Consider the following 15,235-nt stretch of genomic DNA (forward strand, 5'->3'; position numbering starts at 1 on the left):
ATATTTAGTCAGACACAAACAGGTTTGGGTTTCTTGGACTTCTTTGTGCTGAGCTCATTTAACTACCGCCTTACGCTGTAACTTTCCAACTAAATCCCAGGGAAGCAATTATCTGTGTTTTAAACCTTTTTTTCCCAGTTGTTCTGTAACACCTAGCCACCAAGCAATGTTTCACTAAGGGTACATAAGGACATACTGGAGGTATCCCAAAATAGCTACCCCACTTCTTTTAAATATGCCCGTTATTTTGAAATATTTTTCAAAATTATGGGCACGCTATTTTGGCATCTCTGTAACCCTCATTCCATGAGGGATAAGGAATGTGTTGAAATAGCACATTATTTTAAAATTTGGTACTGTGTATCTTATTACACCCTAAGTGTTTTCTCTTTTTTTATATTAATAGAAATCACCCTTTTAAGGCCATGTGTCCTAGAAGGTGAGCATTTCTGTGTCCATGTTCCTAAGACTGCAAAGCCAAACTGCTGAGAGAAATTAGTTTTCAAGCTCTCTTCAGATGGAGGGTTAAGAATGAATTCCCAAATGCACCTTCTTGGGTTTTCAAATTTTTTTTGCATTTCAGTAGTGGCAATGATACCAATCTAAGGCCAGGAAATCAGTGACCTTCGAGAGTTTTTAACAAAAGCCTTTAGTGGCAAGGTATTTTAAAATCTCCTGCAGGTCCCCACCTTTTGCACCCAAAGTGCCAGAATGGGGAACAGCCTTGACAGCACATACATTTTCTCAGTATAAATGTGGGACCTGACTAATGTAATCTACCACTGTAAATCAGAAGTCACATCCCTGAAATATGTAGAGCTACAATGATGTAAATTTAGTATGAGATGAGAATCAAATCTAAACTTTTCTCTTTGTGCATGTAAAAATAGGGATTTACATATATGCAAGCTGGTCATTCAAACCAGATATATATTTATGAATATATTTCTATACCAATTTTTAATTGCAATCTGAATGACAGCAAGCCAACTGTATACTAAAGAGAACCCCCGATTAAAACAATTCACATTTCACAAGCAAGAGTGTATTTAATAAATTGTGTATGAGCTAAAATCTCTCTCAAAGACTGGATTAGATTAAGGACAATCTCGATGGAGATGAGGAGACTATTTTTCAGGGACTATATTAATTGTTATAGCATTCCTTTCCTTTTAAAGATTATTTAGATAAACATTTCATAATTCCATTCTAGATCTTGGTAAGAAGATATAAACAAACATAAATATACTGCTTATTACCTGGCTTGGAGAGGGCAGTGAATGGAGGTCTATGTTTCTGGGTTATTTGCTGTACAAAGAACCAAAGTCTTCTGACTGTGAGTTGGGCTTTTTCCCTGTTATTACACAGTTGAGTGGGGTCATGCTCACTCAGGTGCCAGTTCAACACAATACTTAGTGAGGGTGACTGGTCGGCTGTGTCTAGACTGGCCAGTTTTTCTGGAAAATCAGCCGCTTTTCAGGAAAAACTTGCCAGCTGTCTACACTGGCCGCTTGAATTTCTGCAAAAGCACTGACTTCCTACTGTAAGAAATCAATACTTTTTGCGGAAATACTATGCTGCTCCCATTCGGGCAAAAGTTCCTTTTGCGCAAAAGTTTTGCGCAAAAGGGCCGGTGTAGACAGCTGAGATTTGTTTTGTGCAAAAAAGCCTCGATCGCGAAAATGGCGATCGGGGCTTTTTTGCGCAAAAGTGCGTCTAGATTGGCCACGGATGCTTTTCCACAAAAAGTGCTTTTGCGGAAAAGCGTCCATGCCAATCTAGATGCTCTTTTCCGAAAATGCTTTTAACGGAAAACTTTTCCGTTAAAAGCATTTCCGGAAAATCTTGCCAGTCTAGACGTAGCCGTCATGTTTAAAGTTAAGCACACACTTTCGTGCTTTGATGGATCAGGACATTTGTGAGGGGAGCTCTGGGGAAGGGCAAGGATGACCCCCCTCCACACCAGACCCCGCTTCTCCCTGCCCCTGTCCCACCTCTTCTCCCTCTGGTAGTGGTGGGGGAAGAGGAACAACATGGCCCCAGCTTACTCTGCATCTCAGGCCGTGATGCTCTGCTTCCTGCTGGTGAGTGCAAGGGCAGTCCTGCCCTTCCCCTCAGCAATGCAGACAGAGGAGCAGAGAGAGTTGGAACCACAGTAGTCTGCTTTCCCCTCTGCTGACGGTGAGTGCAGGAGGGGGAGCGGATTCCTTGCTAGTCTGCCTGCTGGCTACTGGCCAGTCCCTTGCCCCCTTCTGCCCCAAGTGTTTGGAGTCTTGTGACCTCTCATGGCCCCCCAACACATTACCCTGCATTCGTGTATATTTTCAGTAGTAACCTGAGGAAGAACTGCCAATGGCTTATTTCAAGGTCTACTGCAAATTTACAAGAAATGCGTAGATTTTATTGTCCATTAAAATACATTTTCATTTTTAAAAAGTTGAATTATACAATGAAGCTAGAAATGTTTCTGTCCAGAAAATAACTGAGTGTTCCTGTGAAAGATCCAATCAATTCATTATCTATATAAAAATTACTTCATAAAACTATAGATTTAAAGGACAGTACTTGGGTAAAATAACCAAAATTTGTTTTAAAAAAGAATTCTTTGCACTTGCAGCAACTTTCATATGAGGATCTCAAAGCAAACTTGAGTTATCTGTGTATCTGTGAGGTAGGTTTATATTTTCTCTATAGATGGGTGAATTGGGCACAGAGAAATTAAATGCTTGCGCAATAGGTGGAGGTGCTGGAAATGGAAGGAAGAAGTCTATCCCCTGGTCTGACCTCTGTACATTTCTTCCCTAAAATGAATACTTTCATATAGTGAGGAACAAGTAAAGCATCTGATATTTTATTGTCCTGTTTTTCTGTGTGTTTGTGTTCCTAGGTCATTACATTTCTGTGGACACTTCCTGGGGAACTCAGGGTGAGAAAGCAGTACTTAGCAGTCCTGAACTACATTCTGAAGAGTGGAGCTGCATCAGGCTTATCTATCAGATTGCAACAGCCTCAGAGACGTCATTTGATCCTACCAGGCTAAACCTGTATCTGAGGTTGCAAGGAGAAAGCTTTGATCGTTTACTGTGGTCAGCCAAGGAGCCTTCAGATAGCTGGCTCATAGCCAGTCTCGATTTAAGAAACACCACAAAAAATTACAAAGTAAGCACAGTTGTAGAAGATAGTACTGGATTTACTATCTGGATGCTGGAATGTACTGACTCTTGTTAAATAGAGAGACGAGGTGGGTGAGATCATATATTTTAATGGACCAACAAGCTTTTTTGCAGCACAGGGCTCTTCTTTAGGTTTGGAAAGAGTCTTCAGTATTATTCAGCCAAATGTCATAGACCTGAAGAAGAGTTCTGTATAGCTCATAAACATGCATTTTTCGTGAATAGAAATCGGTCCACTAAAAGATATTGCTTCACATACTTTGTCTTGCTAGCATCCTGGGACCAATGCAACTACAACAACTCTGCAAACTACATTGGCATTCTTCTTGCTTTTCCTTGTTTTCTGTAGGAGAATCTTTGAGTAGTGAGAACACAGAAAGAGAACTCAGTAGAAAATAAAAGTTTTTTCATGGGAACCTTGACTTTGGCTTTCACTCACTTTCCTCTGCCATGTGCTTGAGGACCTGAATATGCAGGCCTAATATATGCAAATTCAGTGGCAGCTAGGTGCACAAAGGATTTCAGATTAATACATAGTTCCTTCAGTGTTGTCAGGGACAATTCTCCAGATAAGCCATGGAGCAAGCAGGGGCTGCTAGAGTGATATGCAAAAATCAGATCTGAGCCGGCATGGTAATTGGACAGAAAGAGTAAGCATACAAGGGCACATACATAAGCAAGTTGCTACTTCCCAAAAGATGAGCTTTGGTGCAAATGGGACCTCGCTTTTTAAGGTCCCAGTCAAAATAACTCCTATAGTGAATGATACTCAGTTTGTGTAACTGTGAAGGATGAAAGAATTAATCCCTACTGTAACCTGTTAGCTGCTGGTTCCAGAGCATCTGTGCATTTAAACACTGATTTGCTAATCTGCATCAATCTATCTACTAATTCTGTCTCTAAAATAAAGTAGTTATTGCTGACTTCCATCATTTAAATAATTCAAGTTGTCCCTTGCCAAATAAATCAATTAGTAATTTACTAATCTCCCCAAAGCAATTAGTAACTTTTCCAAATAAATCAGTTCTTACCCCCACTTGGATTAATCAGCTATGCTCCCAGATCAGTAATTACTTCCCAGTCCCACTCTTCTTTAGAGAGCTTTTGTTACCCCCGTACTCACTGGTTCTTGCTTCTGCTCCCCTATCCTCAAAGGTGGTTAGAAGCTTACAGGGCAGAACTGATATCCAAGTGCCTTTCCACAGGGTATCTGGTAATATCTTTCTTCACTTTCCAGTCTGGTCCAAATGCTCCCAGCTCAGTGCTATGCTAGTTTCTATACTCCCTTGCTAGCTGCTTCCAGCTCTCGTTGAGCCATCTTGAAGCTGTTTCTCCAGGTCATCACTGTCTCGCTGAGTGACTGCATTAGAACGGTCCCCAAGTTCCATTTATATTGAGACATACAAGCATAGAGAACTTCAGCAAGTCCTCCATTGTCTTGACAAGTGGCAGGTCTATGCTTTTGGTCTTGTTTTTGTCATAAAGCTCCTGGGAACAATAAAGAATAGCTGGTGATGGAATGAGGAGGATGGGCATCAATGTCCACAAACTGTGCATACACACATGCATAAGAGTCTTGAGCTGAGGTGGGTGTGATGTGTTTTGTCTCAACAGTGGAACTGCAGCTGCGGTAAGTTCTATGTCTGAGCCCGTCCCCATGAAAGTAAATGAGAAATGTTCTGTTGATTTTAGTGGGAGCAGGAGCATGTTCTATGCTTGTGTGTAAAACATGGTAGGTTAAATTGATCTGTGATGTAATGCTGTTCAAGTCACCGGAGTGATCTAGGAGATGAATTTTTTTCCCAATAGCCTCCAGGAGGAATGGGAGGCACATTGATACATCTATAAAGCAGCAGTAGCATGCATAACTTCTAAGTGTTTGTCTTGCCAGCATTTGCTAGGGCCCCAGAGCTGGAGCCATGGCCTGGTTCCCATTCTGCTCACACATGTCTCTTTTGGACATGTGCCTCTGGAGCACTTGCAGCCATATGATAGCTCCCCTCCCGCTCCCCCATAGGCGTATTAGAGCAGGGAACGCAGTAGTGAGCTGCCTGGGCCTCCTCAGCCCATCCTACTTGAGGGAAGCCATAATTGTGAGGATTTGAGAGAGAGAATCTGTGGATGTTTTATCTCTTTATAGTAAATTAATGTTCAGGCTTCCTTTTATTGCCTATCAATGTGCTTTAGCACTGACTAGAGGAAAGAGAGTAGTACAGTCTCTGTGCCCATTCTCTCCTTGGCTTCTCTATTGGACTGCCAGCAAAGGCATCTCTAGTGATTAAACCAGGACAAGACCACTACAGTTATTTAGCTACTCCAATATAGCAGTTTTAAAGTTCTGATATAGTAATGGAAATATTGGCACCAATTATACTATTGTGTTTATATCTTCCAGCTTGTACTGGAAGGTGTACTGGGACAAGATAATTCTGCCAGTGTAGCAGTTTTTGAAATTAAAATAACTACCGGATATTGTATTGGTAAGTATTATCCCTCCTACCATGTGTATAGATTAAATTTAAAAAATTATTAGAAAATACTCTCTCATAATCCATGTAAAATGTTTTCTATATTTAAACCAAGCAGATGTATGTGTACATATATAGATCTATATGACAAGAGAGCTTCACTTAAATGTATGTCAAGTACCAGAGGGGTAGTCGTGTTAGTCCGGATCTGCAAAAGCGACAAGGAGTCCCGTGGCACCTTTGACTTACAGATGTATTGGAGCATAAGCTTTCATGGGCAAAGTCCTTGCATCTGGCAAAGTGGGTCTTTGCCCACGAAAGCTTATGCTCCAGTGCATCTGTTAGTCTATAAGGGGCCACAGGACTCCTTGTTGCTTTTACTTAAATTTATATATTTTATTTCTGGGCTATTTATTGCACATTTAAGAGCTGCTATAGGTCTCACAAAGGTAGACTAGCTGAAGGTAGACACAATAGCTGCAACCCTGGGTGTGTCTACATAGCAGGGCTTAACTTGAAATAAGCTATGCAAGTTGAGCTACGTCAATTGCATAGCTTATTTCAAAATAGCTTATTTTGAAATTGGGAGCATCTACACAGTATTTATTTCGAAATAGAGCACTCTTCCTCCAACGTCCCTCACCCCTCATACAATGAGGGTTACAGGAATCAGAGTAAGAAGTCCTCCAGCTTGACAGTATTTCAACATTATTTCAGAATAGCTGCCTGCTGCATAGATACGGGCTAAGTTATTTCAAAATAATGTTGCTGTGTAGATGTACTCTCTGTGACTAGCTGTCCTTTATGGAGACAACAAAGCAGCTCCATATAGTCACAATTGTACGGATGAATGTACTTAAAAGAAGGAATTTAACTCTTTTAATTCCCCATAATATATCTCAGAGATCCCTACCAAAGTTATAAAATTGCAATGAATAGGAAATATTTACATTTTTAAATAACTTTCATGGTGGACGAATCAGAATTTTTTCATTCCTGTGTGTATAATAAATAACACTACTTTGGAATGTTATCTTTTAGTCTAACATTTTACTGTGCTTCTAAAAACTTACTTAGCACAGTCCTCACATGCCTAATAATTTACACACACTTTACTCTTCTTTGGACAGGCCGGCTACTTTGGAAACACAAAGAAGTTTAAAAATAATCATTACATCTGTTTGGCTCTACAATGGACACTCAATAGACAGGGGATCCTTTTTGTTTTACAGCACCAGCCCTGCACCAGTCACAACAGTCTCTGCCATAAAGCTCAGCTATCCAGCTCCATTCTCTAGCCTGCCTACCTAGCTACATGACCAATGCTCCCAGCCAGCCCCTCACTGTATCTCCCTGCACATCCACTCCATTCCATTGAGCCCCATTCCACTATAGTTCACCAGTGGAAGCACTGGTTTGACAGACATGATGAAGTGTGGTGTAGTGTCAGTACCTTGTTGATTACTGTGCTTGGGCTGTGGGCTGTGGGGGACCCCCACTGGCGGCTGTCTGTAAGCACTGCCCAGCAGGGGTTATCCTGCTGCTCCCAGGATCAGGGCTGTCCTTAGGCATACGCGGAGTATGCCGTTGCGTAGGGCACCACATTTTCTGGGGCACCACTCTGCCAGTCCAGGATGGAGGGGAAGCATACACGTGCACTCTGCACTGGAGCCAGTAGGGGCGCTGCCGGCTCCTATGGCCCCGCCAGAAGACCCCACCAGGCCGAGGAACTCCAGTAAGGATGCCGGCAAGCTCCTCAGGCCAGCTGGAGAAGGGAAGCTGTCAACCCGGGCGGCAGTGTTGGAAGGAACTGGGGCTGCGCCGGGGGTGGGGTCACGCATGGCAAGCCGGAAGGGGCAGGATCACGCGCGGCTTGGTGTTGCGGCGCCGTTTTTAAAAATGACCAAACCACGGCTCGGAAGGAGACGTGCTAAGCGGGGTGTGGTGGGACCGGCTGTGTTGTGATGGGCCGGGGCTGTGAACGCCGAGTGGCCCAGCTCCAGCTCCAGCTCCAGCACGTGATCTGGAGCCTGGGCTGCGGGGACTTCTGGGGCCCGAAAACTCTAGCCCTGAAAACAGGAAGGCAGAAGATAGGCAAGGCAAGGGCGAGGGCAAAAATAGGGGAAAGGGGTGGGAGAGGAAGGGGCTTGTGCTGATGGGAGGGGGGCAGGTCAGGAGAAGAAAGGGGAAGGCACCAAGGGACAGTGGTGGACAAAGGGGGCAGGAGCAGTGAGGGAAGGGGGAGGCACCAGGAGGGTGCAGGGGTAAGGAAAGGTGCAGGTGCCAGGGGATTCTGGGGGTGAAGCAGAAGGGCAGACACCTGCAGTGGAGAGACCAGCACCAGAAGAGAGAGGCAGGGCAGGTGTGTAGAGGGAGGTGTTAGGAGAGGGGATGAGGAGGGGTAGCTCACATGATCAGAGTGGGGCTACTGGAGGAGTGGGCACAGGGGGAAGAGAAGGGCTGGTGGAGGGAGGCAGGTCTCAGGAAGGCTGAGGGCAGTGAGAAGGGCAGGAGTCAGGACAGCAGATGAGGGTGAGGGGTTGGGGGTCAGCAGGCACCAGGGGAACTGATGGAGCAAGGGGAGGAGACATGGCAGTAGAGGGAAAAGGTAGAGGTTTATAAGATATTTATTAATAAGTTGGGTGCCACAGTGGCACATCCAAACAAGCCACATGACCTCAGTACTTGTGCGCAACACAAAATTCATTTTGGTAATGGGAGGAAACTCTTAGAGGGAACACTTCCCCAGCCTCTCTGCCCCTGAGTTAATGCCACACATATTGAGGTAATGCAATTGCAGGATAGTTGCATGGGGGGGGGTTGGTGGGGGTCAAACTAATCCCTAGTAGTAGGAGGATGGTGGGAAAAGTCCTGGGGGGTGGTGGTCACATGACACCTTTTACTTTTGGTGATGTGTCCATCTTGCCCCGAGAGTGTTGCCTCCAGAGGCTTGGTTGATGGGGATCGGGGATGTGGCTAATGGGGTTCAAAGAGTACATTTTAAAAAAATTCTTGGGTGTGCACCCTAATGAAATGTGCTGTGCACGCCTATGACAGGAAGCAGTGGCGCATTTAACAGCAGGGCTGGGTCCTAGAAAGAGCCGAATGCGCTGCCTGCAGCAGTCTGAGGGAAGGGATTGGCTGTTGGGGTTTCTGGGAAGTGGAAGGAGTAGGCGTGGAAGAGCAAGTCAGGCATAGGGGCACCAGTTTAATAATCTCTCATAGGGCACCATAAATCCTAAGGACGGCCCTGCCCAGGATGGTAGCAAAACCGGTTATACAAGTTAGGGGAAGAGAGGGACAAAGGACTTGCGGGCGGGGTTGTGGAGGACGGAGGGAGTGGCTGTCTGGGAACCATGAGAGAACAGGCTAAGCTGGGGGCTAGGGGTGACGGATCCTAACCGTAGGGACCTGACCCATCCTGCCTCTGCCCCCGGTAGCCACATCACATATGTGTTATGCTGTATTCTGGAAAATCAATAAACCCCTCTCTATTCTATTGGCTAGTGGAGACTGTTCTGGCTGCTACGGGGGTGCAGGATTGGGAAACCCCAAACTCACCGTCACATAAGAGGCAGAAGTAGTACGCTGAATCCCTTTTTTGGCATTTGCTTTATTTTAATTGGTGCTGAGGTCCAGTAACTAGTAGATACCTTAGCAAATGTAAAAAGAACAAGTGGGGTTGAACAGGAGGTAACACAGCAGTAGTAGCAGTAGTCGTAGTAGTGGCTATGGTAGTGTGGCAGTTTACATTGCTTCCCTTGGTAGGTAGCTAGTAAGCCCTGTAGCTGTTTTTCCTTAGATTGCAGAAGGCTATTCCATTATCTTATAAAGTAGATGTTTAGCAATAGTCTTTCTTGCAGCTTCTGTAGTAAGTATATGTGCACTGAGGTGGCATTAAATCTTCATGACCCTGTCTGCAATTGCAGAATGTGACTTTGAAGAAAATCATCTTTGTGGCTTCATGAACCGCTGGAACCCCAATGTAAATTGGTTTGTTGGTGGAGGCAACGTTCGAAATTCGCAATCCATCTTTCCCAGAGACCATACACTTAACAGCGAATTGGGTAAGCGGCAAGTAGATTATTTAAAATGCTAAATTGTACCCACAAAAGCATCTGTCTTTTAACTTTTAAGTGAAGGTAGCAACTAAAGGACCCAACCAGGCTGCATGATCAAAAGATAAATTAGACTTCTTTACTTGTGCTTACCCTGTTGTCAATGAAAAATAAAATAAATGGTTGGAGAATAATATTGTGGCATTTATAATGCTCAAGGGAAGGGCTGCCCTTTAAGAGAAAGTTAGCAGGCCAGGTCCTAGCTACTCAAAATTTTCCTTTGTGCCTCTCCTCCTGAGGAAACTTTCTTCAGATCTAGGCTGAGTGGGACAGAAAGGTAGTGTAAAGGCCAGCTATTCTCCATTTCTTTCCTAGATAGTGTAAATACCTATGGATTTGGCACAAAATTCAGAAGGCAAGTGACTGTCTTATACATAGCTCCAAGAACTAGTATCCTGGTAAATGGTTCCCGCTCTAAATAAATGTCTCGTATAAGGGGAAGAAGATCAAGATATCTCTTGTAATCACTTTTATTTGTGGTAACATTAGACTAGAGGAAACTGCTGCATTTGCAGGGCTTCAGCAGTTCTGAAAATCAGGCACAGGTATCTTGACTTGAGCATTGAGAAACTGAGGCACACAAAATTAGTAAACTTTTCTACAAATTTTGACCATAGATTCTGAAAGTTAAAAAGTACCTGTGTAACTTGAACTAAGAAACATGAATGCAAAAGCTAGTTAAACCTTAACTTGTGCTCTAAAAATAGTGTCATACTCAAATTATAGTACTGTCTTCTACTTTTGCTCTTGTAACAGACTTTACTGATTTTCATGTGATCTACTAATTTTGATAATACAACAAATGACTGTAATGTTGCTACATTTAGAGCAGTGGCTATGATTCAGGTAGACGTCTAAGTAAAACTCATGCATAAAAAATCTTTATATTGGGACCCTGTTCTGACCATCATCATTTGCAAGGGATAACAATTCAGATCTTAAAAAATGTGAAGTGTGTGACAAGACGAGACATTAGGAAATTAAAAGTGATAGCTGACACTCCTTTCTTAACTCATGCCATTGTGCCTTTGCCCCGTTCAGCCACTGTTGTATGAGTTGAGTTCAGACTGTTGGTCTAACACTGCTTGGCCCTCCAGACAGCTAAGAAGTTGGTAACCAATTTAACTTTAGTTTAATATGTTACACTTTCACTAGCCTATACTTGGTGACTAGTTGTTCAAAACTTTTTACCATTTGTGGATAAGCTTGCCACAAACAGTGAAAATTAAACTGAGCCAACTGGTAATGCTGTATTGAAGCACTGAAAAGGCCTTCAGCCAACTGCAGTTGAAATGAAACTAAGGTTGGCAGGATCGTGGCGAAGCAGGAACTTGCCAGACTAGTAAACCAGACAGTTGCGGCCAAGTTGGCCCTTCTCATAGTCCAAGATGAAGTGGTCAACAGCTAAAGCTTCCAAAATTCATAAACTATCAGCTGATTGTTTGGGTTACAGAGATGAGGAAGATCCCCAGCAACAAACCAACACAATTCTTAAAATGTTAACTCTGAAATAGCCTGTGACTATGGCATTTCAAACAACTGTTGTGTGTATTTTCAATCTACTGAACAACATTTTTTCCATTGTAAATCAAATTTTTGATCTATATATGTTATGTCCTGTAACTGTGACAGCACTGGGTGTGCAGAGACAGAGAGACTGTAAATGCATACATATGCATATGCACACACAATTTAGGTAATCAGAAATACATATAAAGTGTCAAATTCTTAGCTGGTGCAAATCAGCATAACTCCACTGAAGTCAATGTATCCACATCAGTTTATACCAACTGAGAAGCTACCCCATAACGTGTCTGCAGGAAGTAACCTATTTCAGTTCTAATCTTTCTGAGACATGGTAAATGTTTGTCCCGTGATTTATTTTCAGTTGTGAGCATCCATCAAAAAGTTTGGAGAGTGGGTCTTTTTCAATTTAAAGTAAAAGTGAAGGCTTAAGATTACTTGGAATGCAACAGGTGAGGATTGAGATTGGCTTATTTACCTCTGGTATCCCAGTTTCTCAAAATCACAATCCATCAGTGATGTTCATAGGATTGTGCAGAGAGAAGAGGAGAGAAGAAAAAGGGAACCAACATCTGTAACTTGTCAAATGAAGAAAGCATTACTATTATTAGCATTTCTAAGGAGGCCTTCACAGTAGTTATCCAATGCGTATAATGTAGATAAGCTATATATCACATTTCTACTCATCTGTTGATACTTATTGCCACTTTCACCTTTGTATATATTTAAGGGCTTTTATTTATGTTTTAGGTCACTACATGTATGTGGACTCTATTTATATCAAGCAATTCCAAGAAGTGGCCCAGCTGGTCTCACCTAAGACAACGACCCCCATAGCCGGTTGCCTATCATTTTATTACCAACTTCAGCAGGAGAGTGGAATTGTTTTTACTCTCTACATAAGAGATATGAATGGTTTTTATGAAGAGATCTGGAAAACAGACAGTGAAATGAGTACAGACTGGAGTTTAGCAGAGGTTAATTTTGATGCACCATATCCAATGGAGGTAAGACTATCAAATACTTGTGCAGTATAGCTATATCTTTCATAGTTTGCATTGCAGCTTCATATGTTAGGGTATGTCTACACTACATGGCTCCGTCGACGGAGCCATGTAGATTTGTTTATTGGGCAAAGGGAAATGAAGCGGCGATTTAAATAATCGCCGCTTCATTTAAATTTTCATGGCTGCCGCGCTGAGCCGACAAACAGCTGATCAGCTGTTTGTTGGCTCAGCGCGCTAGTCTGGATGCTCCTCTGCCGACATCAAAGCCCTTTGTCGACCGCCCCGGTAAACCTCATCCCACGAGGAATAACGGGGCAGTCGACAAAGGGCTTTGATGTTGGCAGGGGAGCGTCCAGACTAGGCGCTGAGCCAACAAACAGCTGATTAGCTGTTTGTCGGCTCAGTGCGGCAGCCATGTAAATTTAAATGAAATGGCGATTATTTAAATCACCGCTTCATTTCCCTTTGCCTACAACCCTAATCTACATGGCTCCGTCAATGGAGCCATGTAGTCTAGACACAGCCTTAGTGCTGTTGATGTACCACTTCCTTTCTACGATGACTGTCACAAAATCAAATAGAACATGTTTATCCTGTTGTTATGTCTCTTACCTCCAGAGGGTCTCCTAGTGGCTAGGCATGACATTGCAGGGATAGTCCCCAATCTAGCACTCTCTTTTATCAGTCTTTTATGTATAGGTCCCTGATCAGTTCATTCCCCTTCTGGGGTTAATAGAACCATCCCAAAAAATAGTAAATTCAAAGTCCACCTCCTGACCTCTAACTGGGGCTTGATGTTCTCAACTTCTTTCATTTTTATTGCCTGAATTTCCCCCTCTTGGTAGGAGAAGAGGTAGGGGAACCTGCCTGCTCTCTTCTCTGGGTTCCAGCCTAGAGACCTTATTTAGGCAGTTAAGGATTGTTCCTTCAATCCCACCACCATTTTCCCTCTACGTCACTCATTCGTGTCCTCATAATATCTGCAGACTCTCTTGTTCCTGCATTTACTCTGTGGTTTCTCATAGCTTCTCCTGTGACTAGCTCTGGGGTCACCTCTTACAAGCCAGTCTCAGTTCCTCTCTGCAGCAGATGGACTGTACTACTAGCAATTCTTTGCCTCTTTCTTCAAGGCAGTCAGTAGCTTTCTCCTTTGAACAGGAGTGCCTCTCAGTTCCCTGGAGCTGATTCACATCTTTTGCCTTAGGTTAATCAGTTTCAAGGCTTGTGCCAGGTCCCTTCCTGTTGGCTTTCCAATCTGGAGGGTTCAGCAGCCAGCCATCTACTGTCAGCATCTTCCTATTGTGATGCAGAAGGAAGCCATTACACTATTTCCCTCCTTCTAACTCCTTTCTTGCCCTGCTCTCTCAGCAGGATATGGGCTTCACAGAATGGGAAAAAGGTTCCATTCCTGAACCGCTTCCCCCCGCTTGGAATGCTCCTGCGCCCGGGACAGGATTTTGACTCGCATTGTTCTCTGATATAACCTAGTTAATCCCAATATCCCCACTATGCTCTCAAAGAAGTTTTCTAGTTTTAAGGTAATCTGATCAGAATCCCAGATGGTAAAGCAGTGTTAACTCATTGCAATGACCTACGCAATAAATAAGTAATAAATTGCCATTTATTTTTTCAGCTTATTTTTGAAGTTGCTTTCAATAGTGCCAAGGGAGGCTATGTTGCTCTCGATGACATTTCTTTCTCTCCAGTTTATTGCAGAAATCAGACAGGTATGAATTTTTGGGGGGTATTTACTTTCCATAGTTTTTCTCCTTTCTTTTGCCTTCTTTTATTAGTCTATACATTTCAGGGCTAGGAATATACTATAGTAACATTCAAATATTCAATTTAGCAATACCTCTGGGTTCCTTCTCCTTTTAAAAAATGAATTGGAATTGTCAAATGAATGATACATGCAGATTAGAAGTGAGGGCAAAGTGCTTTGAGAGCTGCTGATGAAAAGCACTATGGATTAAGTAGGTATTAATTATTATTATTATTATTTATTAACTATTGAAACAACATTCCTGGATTGTCTATGGCTATGTCTAGACTATGCTCTGTTCTCGAAAGAATTTGCATATCTTCTTGTGATCTCACTTTCGAAAGCAGAGCTTCAAAATTAAAGCACAACATTTTAAATTTTGAGAAGGAATAAAGAAGATTATTTTACCTCTATATTTGGCACTGGTGTCCACACTTTGCTGGAACACTGTGTCCACACTTTAAGCAGGATGTTGATAAATCTGGAGAGGGTTCAGAGAAGAGCCACGAGACCAATTAAAGTATTGAAAAACATGTTTTATAGTGATTGACTTGACAAGCTCAATCTCTTAAGCTTAAAATAGAGAAAATTAACAGGTAACTTGAGCACAATCTGTAAGTGCCTTCATGGGGAACAAATATTTGATAATTGGCTCTTCTATCTAGCAGTCAAAAGTATAACAAGATAATGGCTGAAGGTTGAAGCTACATAAATTCAGACTGGAAATAAGACCTAAACTTTTAACAGTGAGGGTAATTAACCATTGGAACAATTTAGTAAGGATTGTGGCAAATTTTCCATCACTGACTATTTTAAAATCAAAAGATTGGATGTTTTGTTAAAAGATATTATCTAGTTCAGACAGGAATTATTTAGAGGAATTTCTATGGCCTGTGTTACACAGAAGGTCAGACTTCTGGCCTTAGAATCTATGAAAGCTTTTACAAAGTATTTGCAGAATGTCATTAATTTGGGTACTTGATCAAAAATAGAATGGTCTAGCTTTCCTCTCAGACAAGTTCATGCTTTCTGGGATCCATTCTACAACTGGAATGTTAGTTAGAATGCAGCAATTATATCTCCTTGATGTTAAACAATTTATCACAGAGGCTACAGCTGGTACAGCATGCCTCTGAGGGAGCATGGGAATGGGTCAGGTGCCCAAAATTAAATAAACATGTGC

General features: G+C 42.6%; 1 protein-coding gene across 3 annotated transcripts in view; it reads left to right on the top strand.

Moving 5' to 3' along the window:
* Positions 1 to 15,235, top strand: part of MAMDC2 (MAM domain containing 2) — a 104,527-nt gene that overhangs the window by 44,370 nt on the left and 44,922 nt on the right. For all 3 annotated transcript variants that reach the window (XM_014581011.4, XM_089779233.1, XM_089779232.1), the window contains exons 3-7: positions 2,888 to 3,159; positions 5,569 to 5,653; positions 9,571 to 9,708; positions 12,034 to 12,290; positions 13,924 to 14,017. In XM_014581011.4, the coding sequence (XP_014436497.4) occupies positions 2,888 to 3,159; positions 5,569 to 5,653; positions 9,571 to 9,708; positions 12,034 to 12,290; positions 13,924 to 14,017 (846 nt within the window). The remainder of the gene's footprint in view (positions 1 to 2,887; positions 3,160 to 5,568; positions 5,654 to 9,570; positions 9,709 to 12,033; positions 12,291 to 13,923; positions 14,018 to 15,235) is intronic.

The sequence above is a fragment of the Pelodiscus sinensis genome, chromosome 6 (assembly GCF_052426305.1).
Source record: "Pelodiscus sinensis isolate ZL-2025 chromosome 6, ASM5242630v1, whole genome shotgun sequence".
Taxonomy (NCBI): Eukaryota; Metazoa; Chordata; order Testudines; family Trionychidae; genus Pelodiscus; species Pelodiscus sinensis.